The sequence below is a fragment of the Artemia franciscana genome, chromosome 2 (genome assembly GCF_032884065.1).
Source record: "Artemia franciscana chromosome 2, ASM3288406v1, whole genome shotgun sequence".
NCBI lineage: Eukaryota > Metazoa > Arthropoda > Branchiopoda > Anostraca > Artemiidae > Artemia > Artemia franciscana.
In genome coordinates, this window is record NC_088864.1 from 20,052,048 (window position 1) to 20,067,764 (window position 15,717).

The 15,717-nt window shown below is 35.9% G+C and overlaps 1 protein-coding gene across 4 annotated transcripts in view; it reads right to left on the reverse strand.

Annotated features, from left to right (window-relative positions):
* The window catches only part of LOC136038434 (homeodomain-interacting protein kinase 2-like), a 121,780-nt gene that overhangs the window by 104,339 nt on the left and 1,724 nt on the right, over positions 1 to 15,717 (reverse strand). For all 4 annotated transcript variants that reach the window (XR_010620205.1, XR_010620204.1, XM_065721517.1 and 1 more), the window contains exon 2: positions 8,491 to 8,620. Coding sequence is in view for 2 of the 4 variants with exons in the window: in XM_065721517.1 (XP_065577589.1) it covers positions 8,491 to 8,611 (121 nt within the window). In the remaining 2 variants the exon portion in view is untranslated. The remainder of the gene's footprint in view (positions 1 to 8,490; positions 8,621 to 15,717) is intronic.

Below are 15,717 nucleotides of genomic sequence, written 5' to 3' on the forward strand. Positions count from 1 at the left end.
ATATCCTAAAGTTTCTTTGAAACAATTTTTAATCAGAGCAACTATAATCAAAATAGATTTTGTTTAGTATATTAAATGAAGAAACAAGTTTTTTCAACTGAAAATAAGGATTAACATTAAAACTTAAAACGAACACAAATTATTACGTATATGAGGGAGTTCACCCCCTCGTTAATACCTTACTCTTTACGCTAAAGTTCGAACTTTGTTCCAATTCTTTAAGAATGACCCCCTAATCACAAAGACAATTTAATTAGAATAAATAGCTCTTTTGAAAGTACTAAAAAAGCTCTAGCGTAAAGAGCGAGGTATTGACGACGTTTATTGAAACAATTAAAAATTGTTTCAAAGAAACTTTGGGATATTATTTGGCTGATTATAGTATAATATTTAGCCAGAAATACCAAGCGCACTTCTTTTCTTTCCATATATCCTCTTTGAGATATTTTCAGATGGTAACCCTGACTCAACCACACATGAGAATAGGACTTTCGTCAATATTGCTGGGAATCTGGCGCTCCCTTCATGGAAAACTCCCTTCCCCCATGGAAAGATGCTCCCACGTAATACCTCCCCCCAACAGAAAAAACATCCTCCCTGAAAACGTCTGTATACTTCGTAATAACCAATACTATATGTAAACAAATGGCAATGTTCACAAATTACAGCCCTTCCCTCGGGGACTGTAGGTGATATAGTCACCCTCAAAAACATAGTTATTAGATTTCTCGACTATGCTGAACAAAATGGCTATCTTAAAATTTTGATCCAAGTGACTTTAGAAGAAAACGAGTGTGGGAGGGGGCCTAGTTGCCCTCCAATTTCTTTGGTCATTTAAAAAGGGCAGTAGAACTTTTAATTTCCGTTTGAATGAGCCCCCTTATTGTTTTCTAGGACCACTCGGTCGATACGATTATTCATGGGAAAAAAAAACAAATAAAACGCATCCGTGATCTTTCTTCTGGAAAAAAATAAAAAATTTCACATTATTGCAGATAGGAGCTTGAAATCTCTACTGTAGGGTTCTCTGATACGCTGAATCTGATGGTGTGATTTTCATCAAGGTGTTTTCTCCTTTTTTCGAGAATAAGGCAAATTTTCTCAGGCTCGTAATTTTTGATGGCTAAGACTAAACTTGATAAAACTTATATATTTGAAATCATCATCAAAACCGATTATTTGATGTATCTATTGGTATCAAAATTCCGTCTTATAGAGTTTTGGTTACTATTGAGCCGGGTCACTCCTTACTTTGATCAAAACGAAGCCAACTTATCAAACAATCACACATAATCTATTGACAGGACGCGGTTTAGTTCTGCGTTGCCAGTGCAGGGCTTGTGCAAAGCGTAACCCTGCTTTTTAGGGATACATTTCTAAATGTCCCACAAAAAAGAACTGTCCTAATGAGCAAAATGTTATGCATATTATTCTTAAATTTACATTTTTACAGCTATTTAGTGCTCTATCGGGGATGGTTATGTAAGTGTTTGTATTGGTTAAACACAAAAAGGACAAAAATCCGAACCTTTTGTAGAAGAAGGAAGGGCAGGAGGATAGAGGTTGAAAAGGAGGACATATTCACAGAAAGAAGGACGTCTTGTAACACTGGGTTGAGTAGACATCTTGATAAAACACTTAAGCTACGAAGAAAATTACGTAAGAGATGTTGTGAAAGGATTTCTTGAGCCACAATATCGGTTTCAAAGGTTTTCCAGAGTGAAAATGTTGATAAACAACTACTTTCACTTTGTGCTCTTTCATAATTAGTTATGAATGATTGAGAATTCCGAAACCAAGCTAGAACATGACGCAAAGGAAAACAGAAGTTAAGAGCTCTCCTAAGCTAGAAAAAAAAAACAAGATTTAGCTAGTGCCAATTTGAGCCAATCATAATTTTTCGCAGAAATTTTAGCCAATTAGAAAATTCTATAAAAAATCTCACCGGCTAATCTAGCTCGGTATTAGTAAAATTTCATTGCGAAAAAACCTTTAGCACAAGTCCCTCCTATATTACAGTTTGTTGCCAAGAACTGTTTAATACAGAAAAAATAAACATAAAACCCAATATTTCCATTCAAACGTCGATAAAAACCAAGTTGCTGGCAATACATGCCTCTCCCTCTTGGGAGACGACGCTCGAGATTCATCCATCTCTCATCTTTCCACCTTTTGTGCCGGGGACAATGTGATAAAATATTTTGTGTTAAAAACAACATATATCCCTGCTATAACAAGGGAGCAATCACCCCTCAGACCTGTATTCAGATGTAATCCAAATAAAGGGATCAGAGATTAACTGTACTTCCCCTCAGTCCCTATTCTATATTTATCTTAAAGCTCACAGAGGATTAGAAAATTTGGGCCTGAAAATATACTTTTTGAATCATCGGGTGAGTCACCACCCTTTGAACCTCTCCCTACTTAATAGCCCTCCTCCATAATAGTAGATGTACAATTATATATCACTGTAAATAACTTTATCATATATCAAGTGAATCAACTTCCCGTTTATTTGGTATGAACTACGTTACTATTTAGGAAAGAATGCGCAATCGCGCGGTAATACCGCCTCTGAAACTGTGAAATTTATTATACATTTTTTTTTAATAATTTGGAATTGACTGGCTATCCCAGAATTATAAATCGATGTCATATTGGTCCTCTTTGGGGTATAATTGTAGTTTTGTGTTATAAAATGACAGGAAGCGCCAATTTGCCGTTTCTTAATCTTTTTGGCTACTTAAATGGGCACTACAACTTTTAACTTACGTTCGAATGAACCGTCACCTGATTTTCTAGGAATACTGGTTTAATATGACTACCCCTGAAAAAAATAAACACGCATACTTGATCTTCCTTCTAAAAAAAGAAGCAGAATTCCATGTTTTTGCAGATGGGAACTTGAAACATCTACAATGGTTCTCTGATGTGCTGAATCTGATGGTGCAATTTCAATCTAGATCACTTACCCTCTTGGGAGTGTTTTCCCCTTTTTTGAAAATCGAACAAATCTTCCCAGGCTCGTAATTTTGGGTAGCCAGTTTCAAACTTGAGTAACCTTTTATATTTGGATTTTAGAAAAAGGGGAAGTCGCCACCGCCTTTAGGAAAATCCTAATTAAACTAATGTATAAGAAAGGTGACAAAAATGAGTGTTGTTATTATTGAGGAAATAGCCTGGTCTCTGTAGGTAGCAAATTACTTAGTAATATGATACTTTTTAGACTGAGATATGTTGTAGACAAAGTTATAAGAGAAGTACGGTTTTAGAAGGGGCAGAGGATGTGTTGATCAGATTTTCACTCATAGGTTAATAATTGAGAAGTGTCTGAGTTATCAAACAACCTTAGTCTACAGTTTTATAGATTATGAGCAAGCTTCTGATTCTGTTGATAGAAGAGCTTTAGCGAAGTTCTTATCCTTTTGTGGTATACCAGACAAATACATTAAAGTGATTAGTATTATGTACCAGAATACCTCTGCTGCGGTTAAGGTAGGAAATGAGGTTAGCACCTGGTTTCGTCTTAAATCAGGAGTTAAGCGGGATTGTTTTCTATCCCTCTTTATATGGATAATTTTGATGGACTTAATCTTAAGTAGTACAGTAATGGCAATGAGAAAACGCGGAATCAAATGGGAGGGAGGAACTTTCCTGGACTTAATGGTGATGATTCAAGCGTCCTAGATGAAGGTTTGATCAAAATGAATAAACTTTACGAGGCATTGCGAGCTCAGAGTGCTAGAATAGGTTTGAAAATTAGTGTAAAGAAGACTAAGTCATTAAGGCTAGTAATAAGTGAAGGTGAAAAGGTGATGTTAGGTAACAAAAAGATTGATCAGGTGGACAGCTTCACTTACCTTGATAGCAATATCATCAAAGATGGTGAGAGCAGTGAAGATATTAAAAGTAGAATCTCCAAGGCTCAGGATGTTTTTTCATGGTTTAAAAAAGTTTGGAAGAATAGGAAGACAAGTTTGCAAGCTAAGATTAGAATATTGGACGCTACAGTGATGATAGTGGTCAAATATGGTTCTGAAAGATGGGTACTCTGAAAAACGGATGAAGATTTGTTAGATGTTTTCCAGAGAAATTGTCTACGGATTGTTCTGTGTTCCCGGCTGACTGACCGCATTTCAAACAGTAGGCTGTACGAAAAGTGTGGTTCAATTTCGCTTTTTAGGGCTGTAATGATAGAAAGGTTGAGATAGCTATGGCAAGTTCGGCGGATGAAGGATGAAAGACTGCTAAAGATTATCATTTTCAGCCACCCATCTAGGGCTAAACAAAAGTAGGTCGTCGGCTATTGGGGTGGGAGGATGTCACAGAGAAAGATTTAGAGGGAATGGGAACTTTTTGGGAGGGTGTAAAGTGGAAGGATTTGAACAGATTGGGATGGAGGAGGAGAGTGCGGAGCTGCGTTGACCTCAGGCGGCTTGGTGCTGTGGTGAGTTGTTAGTAGTAGTTCCTGTTATTATTAGTCCAGGTCGCTTCTTACTTACAGTGTGTTACCACAAATTGTTCGATCGCGAATTTAATCCCCTTCAAAGATTAATTCATACAAATATGATTGCTAAAATGAGACGTCTAATGCAAGTTACAAATACTGATGAACACCTAGAGGGCACTCGTGCAGGGGTGTCAACGGCCCCCGCCTTATATTCTCCTCTCTAAATTAAAAAAAAAAACAACACCTTTTTGGTTCCATGTGAAAATGATTTTTTGGCATGTTCATAGGAAAAATTGAAAAATCTCTCCCCACCCTAGATTTTCAAAAATTTTTACCCCCATCCTATATTATTTGTGAATTGACACCATGGCCACGTTATGTTTGACGTCATTTTGGATTTCAAGGCATGGCATGATCAGTAGAAACATTAGAAGTGCATTTATAGGCCTAAAATTCCCAAATTTCTGACAGCGGAAGAGTGAGGGGGTGGGGGAGGGCGATTCTGGATATACACGCCACTTTGGACTGCACTCGAAAAAAATATTTTGTTATGAATGAGTTTTTGGATTTGGACCTAACGTGTACACAACGTGGGAGTTGAGGCATTATACTAGGATCCAAGCAGATAAACTAGCGATGAAGAGGCTAATAACTATCTTCAATTGAACTCTAAGTCGTATTAATGCAAGGGCCTGAGGAATAGTTACTCATAAACCCACAGGCCAACGGGACCGTGCTAGTTCATTTCTCTGAATTATAACTTAAACTTTACTAACAGAGCCCGACAACCCTAGCATGACTGACTACTGTTTTACCCTCGTACGGATACTTTGATACGTCATCTTTTTGGATTAAATTCAATATCATCTAATGACAGATGAGTATTTCTATTATCAGTAAACGACAGGGGCATCAAAAGTACTTTGACGGTTTTAAAGTTGGAGATGTAAATTGCAACTACTCTAGGCTACTGATTTTTTGAAAATCATGACTAATCCTCTAAAGTGGCACCAATTCATGAAAATGTAGGGGAATTGACATTTTTTTTCCAAAATTTTAAATGAAGGTGCAAAACGACATTTTTGAAAATCTAGGGGACCTTTTTCCATTACATTAAATGAAGATAAAAAAAAAAAGATTATTTTGAATGTGGCACCCTTGGTCCTCTGAAATTTTCGTCAGCATTTTACTAAATGAAGTGAGAACAACATGTGAAATCTACCACTCATGGCTTATAATTGTAGGCGTCTGCCTTCTCGCCTAGATCTTGAAACATCTTTTTTGTATTTCTATTGAAAAAAAATGAAAAAAAAATTGCTCCCAAATTTAAGAAAAAATTCCCCCGTACATTCTCGTCATTTGGCGCCCTTCTTGCTGATATGCATTGCCACGGAACTGTTACACCTCATCATTGAATGTGGATTATTGAAACATAAACACACTGTTTTTTTAGCTGTAAAAATATAGAAATAAAAGAATTGGAACATTCGACGAAATTAAGGGCATCAACTTCTACTACATGTCTACTCTACAAATGATTCTTTACAGAAAGCTCTTCTGCAAATAATGACAACAAAATAAACCAACTTTTACCATATATATAGAAAACACTTGGAAAATCCCTGTAATGATTTTGTGAAAATTTGTTATAAAATTCCAGTTTGTTAAATTAGTGAAATTGTCCTTACGTTCCCCCCAAATAACGCACGGAAAAGTTCCTCAAGATTCAAATTAAAGCCAACAAGAGCGATTTACTGAATATCAAGCTACCAGCAAGCTTTTTTTTTCATGAAACTTTCAACGTATTGGGATATAATTATATAGTTTAATGGGGTCAACCCAATTTTAATACCCGATCGATTGCGCCTTGCAAGAATAACACGAAAAGCGTTATGTTTCACCTGACGTGAGTATCAGTGATGACTAATTTTTCGATATGATATATATGTAATATTACTATCTGTGACGCGAAATTCAAATTCGGCAATCATGCTGTAAAAGAATATTTTAAATTAAATTGTATTCGAAAAGCAAAGAATTCACTCAAGCAATCCTTTGAAGCTGAAAGAAGTTTGAGCTTGGATCCAGGTACTGGTTTTCCGAGAAATTTTCTTCCATAAACAAAAAAGTTTTGAACCAAGAGAGACTGTATCCCAACCTTCGTTTATATTTTTGTTAGCACTATTCACTGAGCTCATAAAAACACATCTTCCAAATGACGATTTTTGAATGAGTCTCATTCCAAAATAGACACCAGACAAACATGGGTAAGCCATTATTGTCAAATGTTTACAATGGAATTTGTCAAAATTGTACCAACAGGTACAATTATAACGACCGACTCCCCTTCCCTTAATATGATGGAGGGTGGTGCATGAAACCTGGCTTAAAATTAGCACAAAGAGAACACTATTCATTCAATAAACCACTTGGATGTTTCTTTGCTAGCTATACACTTAGAGGGCCTGGCGTAGGTTGAGAATTTTACACGCAAAGGCGCATAGTTCTCTAGTGCCACATCTTCCGGCGCTGGTATCCACCAGATACTACAGAAAGCAGACAGAGTTTTGGCTTTTCATCTCAAGTCACAGGGGAACTACTTCAAATTCAGTCTTTGTGCAATACTTCGAATCTACATGATTTTGGCCCAGATTGTTCTCCATATGTGCAGCAGGATACATGAAGAAGCAGCATAAGAACGCACAGGAGTTATCCAAACATAACTGTCTACAAAAACTCCTCAAAATCGATTAACAAAAACATGCAAATCTGGCAATTTTGTGGCGCTAAGATAGATGCCCCTCTCACAATCAAAGAAAGTCTACAAAAATGGTTTGGCCATATCCATATTCAAAAAATAGCGAGGTCCAATCCAGTTTCGGGGGGGGGGTCAGGAAGTATGTCCACAGATGCTCAGCCTAATCTATTTTGTCTGAGACAAAGCAGCTGGGAGCAAATCATTCAGTATGGATTATTCACTATAAAATTATGTCTATAGTTTCATTTAGAATAGAGTTAAATTAGAACTGTATATTCTAGTTCATACATAAGAAGTTACATTTTTGTCCTTAGGGCTAAAGGATATGAAGTGCTGTAATGGCATTTAAATCCTTGCCGGGAAATGTGTAGCTTTATCAAATCAGATATTGAGCCTATTTTGTGTTTGGGGGGGGGGGGGGGGGGTCAGGAGGGGGGGGGGGTTTGTTAGCAGAGAACAAGCTCGGTAAATTCCATTTGGGGAACAACTGTGAGCAAACTGTTAATTATGGGTCGAGCACGTGTCACAGATCAATTATGAGAAAGGGAAGGAAAAGGGGGAAAATATCAGAAAAGAGTGAAATCACTGAAATTTCCTTCTGAGTTTGGTAGGAACAGAGTTTGGGCAAATTCACAAAAACATTGAGGAGGGCAATGCACGTTTTTCGAAATCTAGGGCGGGAGATTTTTTTCGATTTTTTGTGAATAAAAATACAAAAAAAAGGTATTTTTCAGAACCCAGGTGAGATGGAAAAAAAATAAAAAAGGCAAATGCCCACCTCTCAATCGGTGCCACTGGTCTGAAACTCCACTGCTCTCAGTGCTAAAGCATGTTATTCTAAGAAAGGACTGCACTAATAGTACATTCTAGGAATATTTTTTCACCAAAAAACAATATGTTCAACTTATTAAAAGTGTGAATTATTACCAATTTATTGAAACACGTGAATTAATAAAGTTTATGGGAAAGGTAGAAACAATCCACTTCTCCTCCTTTCCAGCTTCAAGTACAAGGAACTATATTATAATGAATCATAAAAATCACATAAAAATGTGAATTATTACCAATTTATTAAAATACTTGAATTATTAAAGTTTATGGGGAAGGTAGAAACAATTCATTTCTCCTCTTTTCCTGCTTCAAGTACAAGTAAGTACATTATAACTCTTGTGCATTCTGATGATAAACTCCAAATTACTTTCAATTTCTTCTACCGGCATCCTAACTTGGAACTTAAAATAAGACAGGCAGAATTTTGCCAGAAATATTTTCAAATACTTACATGAATACAAATTGACAAGTTCACCCTCATTTTCAATTTTAATCCTCTTTGGGTAATTACTATTATCCCTCTGAGAAAAATTGTGCTGCGATTGGTTGAAAGCAAGCGATCCACTGAACATACTATTTCCCTGAAATAAAAAAAAACACATTAATATGGTAAATTATACAAAACTGTCAATGAAAAATGACTTTACCTTAATTTACCAAGTAATAATTAAACTAGCATATAACATTTAAGATATTTAAGATAGACAGTTATCTTTAGGAATCAATAGATATGTTTGGTTTATGTACAAAAATTGTTGTCAAACTTAATAGATTAATTTTTCTTATGTATCTTGATGTCCAAGCATGGAAACACTGACTAAAATGTGGTACTATCTTAAAACTTCATAATTTTCTAACAATTAAAAGAGTAACTGTGGGAAATCGTGGTTTTTAGGTATGAATTGACCCAGATTTTTTTTTTTCAAAAGTCTACCTTACTGAGAAATTTGAAAAATTACCTTTTTAAAAAATTATTCATTTAACAGCAAAAAACGGATAGTATTTTCCTTGGGATAATATAAATATCTAATTTCAACTATTTCAGTAATGCTGATCTTGAGTCTGGGCAGCCACCATAGTCTTGGTTAAAGCAACTGGTTCTGGTGCAAATGCATAAAATAAGGTTTCAAAATGCACTTGAAGTGCACTTTAATTTGGTTAAATTAGCTTCAAAATAGATTAAACACAAATTTTTAGATACAATTTAGAGAATATCAACTAATGATTGACATTATCAAAATTATTGATGGGAGAGATGGGCTTGTTGTTCACTACACAACTTCTCAAATGTCAGAATAAAATTGGACATAGAGATCCCCTTTTCTTGGTCAGCATTAATTTTTTGAATAATTCTGACTTTTATAACCCTGATACCAGCTTTGCACTTTATAGAGCTTTACCACTAAGCAGTGGATATTCTTCTTTTACTGATATACAAAAATATGAAAGTTTCATTCTATAAAATTTTGTCTTTAATGTATTATCTTCTAAAGAGTGTTTATCTTCTGTATTATCTTCTTCTTCTTAAGAAGTAAATTCAGATGATACTTTAGCTCTAACAGATACGCAAATTTTGCAGCAGCAGTTCTCTAGAAGGAGATATGCTAAAACAGAAAGAGAGGCATTTTTAGATTGCTACTTTTAATGGTTGAACTTGTGTTTCTGACATTTCCCCCCTATCCCTCCTCTAATCCTTATATAGCCTTAGGGTAAACAGGCAGTTAAACTAAAAAAAAAATGCCGAAACAATGAATTTCAAATCATCAATCAATGCCAAATCAGTTGTCATCAAAATACTTGAGCGCATAGTCAATGATTCTATCCTTAAGCATTTGACAAGATCTTGTCCCCCAAGCAGCATGGCTTCCAGTCAGGGAAATCAATTGAAACAAACCTCTTGGAATCATATGAGGAAATCACAGACCTAATTGGCCACGGACATCCGGTTGACCTGCTAGACTTTGCTAAGGCCTTTGACAAGGTTCCTCACAGTCGATTGCACTCCAAAATATCCACTATCGGCATCAATCAGGCTGTTGTAGACTGGCTGATGAATTTCCTTACAAATTACAAGCAGAAATTTCGCTTATTTGCTACAGATGGCCAACCAATCTACTCTGACGAGGCCAAAGTAATAAGCGGAGTACTGCAGGGAACTGTACTGGGTCCAACTCTGTTTCTGATTTACATCAATAACATATTTAACCATATTGACAATGACATGCACAACATAGATGAGCTACAAGTTTGGACCCAAGACTGGCTTCTCCGATTTAATGTAGGAAAATGTTGTGTATTACAACTTGGACCCAATAACCCAGTGGCAAATTGCACGATATACAACCCTACTACCAAAGTAAGAGAGCAACTAAAGAACAGAGCAGAAGAAAGGGATCTTGGTGTCATCATTGATGATAAACTTAAATTTCACAGTCATGTCCAGCATGTTGTTTCCTTTGCAAGCTCCAGTCTTGGACTACTTAAACGAACTATCAACAGCAGACAAGCATCTATATTTATAAAACTATATAAGGCTCTTGTCAGACCCCATCTTGATTTTGGCATGTGGCTTACTGGTCCTTCTTATCAACAAGATGTGAGGCTCATCAAAAACGTACAGAGACGAGCAACAAAATGCATAAGAAGTCTAGCATCAGCCTCATATGAGGACCGCCTCAGGTACCTTAAACTATCCACTCTGGTTTACAGACGCTTGTGCAGTGATATCATGCTTACTTACAAGCTGCAGAACGAAAAGTCAGCAATCTCAGTACCAACCAGCACAACACGAGAGGACACTCCAATAAGCTACCAAAGTCAAGCTCCTGATCGAAAACTCGCCTAACATTCTTCTCGAGAAGAGTCATAAACAATTGGAATCAACTGAAAGATTCAACTGTCAGTGCTCCTTCCATCCAGTCCTTCAAAAACCAACTTGACAAAGAGTGGGAGAAGAAGCAGTGGAGGTTTGACTGTCAGTCATCAACTCAAGAGCACTACAGGTCTGGAAGACCTTGAAGCTCTCAGATGGATTAAGGTGATTAAGGTAAAGTGATTACTTCAAAATATACAGCATATTCATACTAATCAGATTATCATATTTCTTTCTGTTTGGAGCTTGTGTTTTCCTGCCAGGAAAATTCGTCCCCACAGAAAATCCCCTTTCCCCATGGAGAATTCCCCCATATTCAATATTGAACAGTCAAAGAAAAAGTACAAACATGGTATATAAGAGCCATTCAATAAAAAATAAAATCCCCTTGATCACATTCCTTTGAGAATGAAAAGTCTTATTTATTATATCTACTTTAGGACAGGCGCTAGTTTGTTTCCAATCACTTTCAAAAGAAGGACTAGAATTCCCAATCAAATGAACATTCTTCCAAAATTTCTACAACCATGAGGGGGAGGTTGGGGATGAGGAAGGGGTAGTTTCCCTCCTATCTTGAATGAACTTTCCTCATTTTGTGATTTAATGTTGCTCTATACTTTCATAGTAACAGTGTAGACCAGAAATATTCCTGGATATCAAGAGTAATTATATATCAATTTCTACATCCATTGCCTCTTCTTAGAAATAATTCTGTGTTTATATGAATGCTCAATGAGAGTTAGGATATTTTCGCATTAAAATGCTCCCTTTAGTGTATCTATTCCCCTCCCTAACAACAAAACAATCAGAGAACCCTACTGCAGAGGTCTAAAGCTCCCATCTACAAATGTTAGGAATAGTGCATTTTTTAATAAAGAAAGGTCATATATGCATGATCACTTTCTAGATGTTAAAAAGGATCAGACATCAAAACGGTTCTAGGACAAGGGCTCCAATCACTTTTGACTTTAAAAAGGAATAGAACTCAATTTCTGATCAGATGAGCCTCCTCCAAAATTTCTCCAACCATTAGGATGAGGGAGGGGCAATCTCTGCTATTGTTCTACATAGAATAAATTCTGCTCATTTTTTGGATTTAATGTTACTCTTTGTTTTCATAACAATGGCCTAGACCAGAAGTATTTCAGAAAATCAAGAGGGATTATTTATCAATTTCTACCTCCAACATCCCCTTCTTAGAACTAAGTATGTACTTATATGAAGGCTCAATGAGAGTTAAGATATTTTGGCATTAAGATACACCCATTGGTGCACCTATCCCCTTCCCTAACTAGCAGGGGCTTCGACTCGGGGGGGGGGGGAAGTTGCTCCCACCAATAACATGGAGAAAAAAAATATTATATATCCCATGTCCCTTGACTATTCAGATATGGACCCCTCTTGCCCCCCCCCCCAATCAAAATGCTGGAGATTCACCCCCGCTTACTCCAAAACAATCAGAAAACCCTACTGAAGAGGTTTAAAGCTTTTGTCTACAAATGTTAAGGATTATGCATTTTTTAATAAAGAAAACTCATGGATATGTGGTTACTTTCTAGCTATTAAAAAGGATCAGACATCAAAGATGGTTCTAGGACAGGGGCTGGCTGGTCTCCAATCCCTTTTGACTTAAAAAAGACTGGAACTCTCAATTTCTGCTCAGATGAGCATCCTCAAAAGTTTCTAAAACCACAAGAATGAGGAAGGGGCAACCTCTCCTATACACCTCTCTTTATTTATGGGGCAACCTCCCTTTATTTCATAATAATGGCATAGACCAGAAGTATTCCTGGAGATCAAGAGGGCTTATATAAAATTTCTACCTGCAATGCCCCTGCCCCTTCCTTAGAACTAATCCTGTATTCATCTGAAGAATAAGTCAGAGTTGGAATGTTTGGTATTAAAAGCAATCTTTGAGGTATCTGCCAACCTACCTAACTACAAAACAATTGGAGAATTCTACTGTAGATGTTTCAAGCTCTCATCTACAAATATTTGGAATTGTGTATTTTTGTGTGTGAAAGAATGATGACTGATAAAAACAACAACAAGTCAAACAACCTAGAATTTACCTGAGATGGTGACATTTGTTTAAACCCTAAGAATATTTTAGCTTTATATCCAAGAGCTGTCCCTCAAAACTGTATTTAAATGAAACAGAACTTACAATAGAATGGGATCTTTAACACTAAAATTGAAAAATTAAAACAGTAACAAGTATGTTGTTTTGTTATGATGAAAAGGCATTGTGGCCTTTGTCATTATCTAAAGATCATGGACAAGTGATGTTTGTTGTCATCCTCAGCAAACTAAGCATATAAATGAAATAATACTTAGAATTAAATGGAATCTTAACATTAAAATTGAAAAAAAAATTAAAATTTGCCATAAAATGCTTAAATAGTACATTTCAATGGACTATAAGACATCCATTTGTTTTCATTGTTTGTTCAATGATATCCAAATATACAGAATTTATGAATCTACTTAAATACTTCAACCTCCTTGTTTTAGGAGGTTTTGGGACTTGTTGTCTAACCTTCCTTGTTTCCCACATAGATTTTTGGTCTATACTTTTACAGGGTGGACCAAAAGTCACTGCCCCTTTTTATTTTTCAATGGTGGTTGCCCTCTAATTACTTTTGAATCTTAAAAAGGGCATTGGAACTTTCAATTTCCAACTGAATGAGTTGCCTCCAAAGTTTACACAGCCACCCTCTCCATAAAAACCTTACATCTTAACAATAGGCAACTTGCATAACTAACAGCCTTTGCCTTAGGGACAGGAATGGGTTTTGCCAACTCTGGAGACATGGTTATTTGACCTTTGAACTATTTTGAGAGAAAACCTGGTTGCTCCCCAATCACTATTGACTCTTAAAAAGGACACTATAGCTTTTAATTTGCAATCAAATAAGCCCCTCTAAAGTTTATACAGTACAACCATACCTTCTGCATGAAGTGCCTCTGGAAAAAAAAAATAATAATACATTGATGCCTTGCAACACTGTAACATTGCCTCTGACTTAAACAGATGAGTAGAACTTAGTTTCCTTTCTAATAAACTTCCAAAATTATCCAGGGGAAAAACATCTACCACCCTTTCTATTGTTATTCAAATGCTTAACTCTTTTAAAATAGTATTGTTTTATCCAATTATCAGCATATTCATACAGGCTAAACTATATGTCTCAAGTGTACATGGAGTAAGCGTTTTTGTACCAGATTGACAAATAGAAAGAATAACAAAATACAGTATTATTAGGGCTTTTCATGTGTCCATCAGGGGGCAGAGACAGTGTGCATTGTTAGGGTAATAACTATTATGTTGAATAAGGAATTGAATGGTACAATTTTTATTTTAAGCTAGTTTTCCATATACCTGAGGAATTTATGTAGATCATTGTATGAGAGGTGTAAATTTTCCTAAAAAGAACTTTGACAATAAAAATAAGCATAAAATTAGCAATCTAAAGTGTATCTCTTTTTGACTTAGTATGTCTTCTTCTGGATAGTTGTTGCTCTGCAAATTTACCATTTATAATTAAAAATAAAACACTAAAACATTGAGATTCTTATTTTATGCCATGTAGCATATTCATAGTAACTAGTTTATCATGTTTCCTTCCATTATCAGGCCAACCATATTTATAACTCATTTAAAAAACACTAGTATTTTGTTTTCAAAAGTAATCAGGCTAAACAGGGCATCATCAAGTTTACACAGTAGGATCACCATTATACAAGGTAATTGTCTGGTTTCATCACAAGCTGTCTAAACTGGAAACTATGCTGCAAAGCAGCATAGTTTCTGTACTATAGTACTTAGAGATGCTAATTCTAGAAGCACGTTCATTTCTGGTTGACCCTCCTCCTCCAGGGGGCAAACTAAAAATGCATAAAGTGGGCATTTTTAACAGCCTTTGCCTTAGGGACTGGAATGGGTTTTGCCAACTCTAGAGACATGGTTATTTGACCTTTGAACTATTTTGAGAGAAAACCTGGTTGCTCCCCAATCACTATTGACTCTGAAAAAGGACACTATACCTTTTAATTTGCAATCAAATAAGCCCTCTCTAAAGTTTATATAGTCATCACAGGTAATTTCTGTAAAGATTACCAGTCATCACTGGTAATTTCTGTATAGTAGGAAGTCAAGAGATAATTAAAAGACTCATGCATCCATTGATGTTAATATCCAAAATGGTTCACTTTCACTTTTGAGTGTAAATTAGCCAGCTGTTTCTGAACAATTGCAATACTAGCTGTTGTGACCTTGGCCTGTGATGAAATTTGAACCAGCAAATCAGATCAATTAGTTAAATATTATGTTAATGTTCTGTTGATTTGAAGGTAGGCAGTGCAATGTCTGATTTTACTTACAGGTAACACTACCTATAGAGCAAAGCATATTAGTCCATGAGCCCTGCAGGCAGCAGGGCAAGGTCTGAAGCAAAATCAGATGTTTGTTTTGTTTGAAAGTGAATCATCTTGGATATCAACATCAATGGATGCATGAGTTTTTACTTATCTTTTGACTTCCTACTATACAGAAATTACTAGTGATTTGTATGGTAAAATTACTAGTGATTGTAGTAATTTGTACAGTAAAATTCTAGTTAATTGACTTCTTGCTATCTCAGAAAGGGTTTAAGTTAGGAAAATGAAACTTTCAGGGATGAATCTACAGGCTAAAGTATGTCATGGGAAGGTATTTTGAAGCAACTACCTCTACTTCTTCTCCCTCTAGAGGGTCCTGACCTTTAAAAATATGTGTGTTATAAAAGTGAAACCTTGCAAAATAGA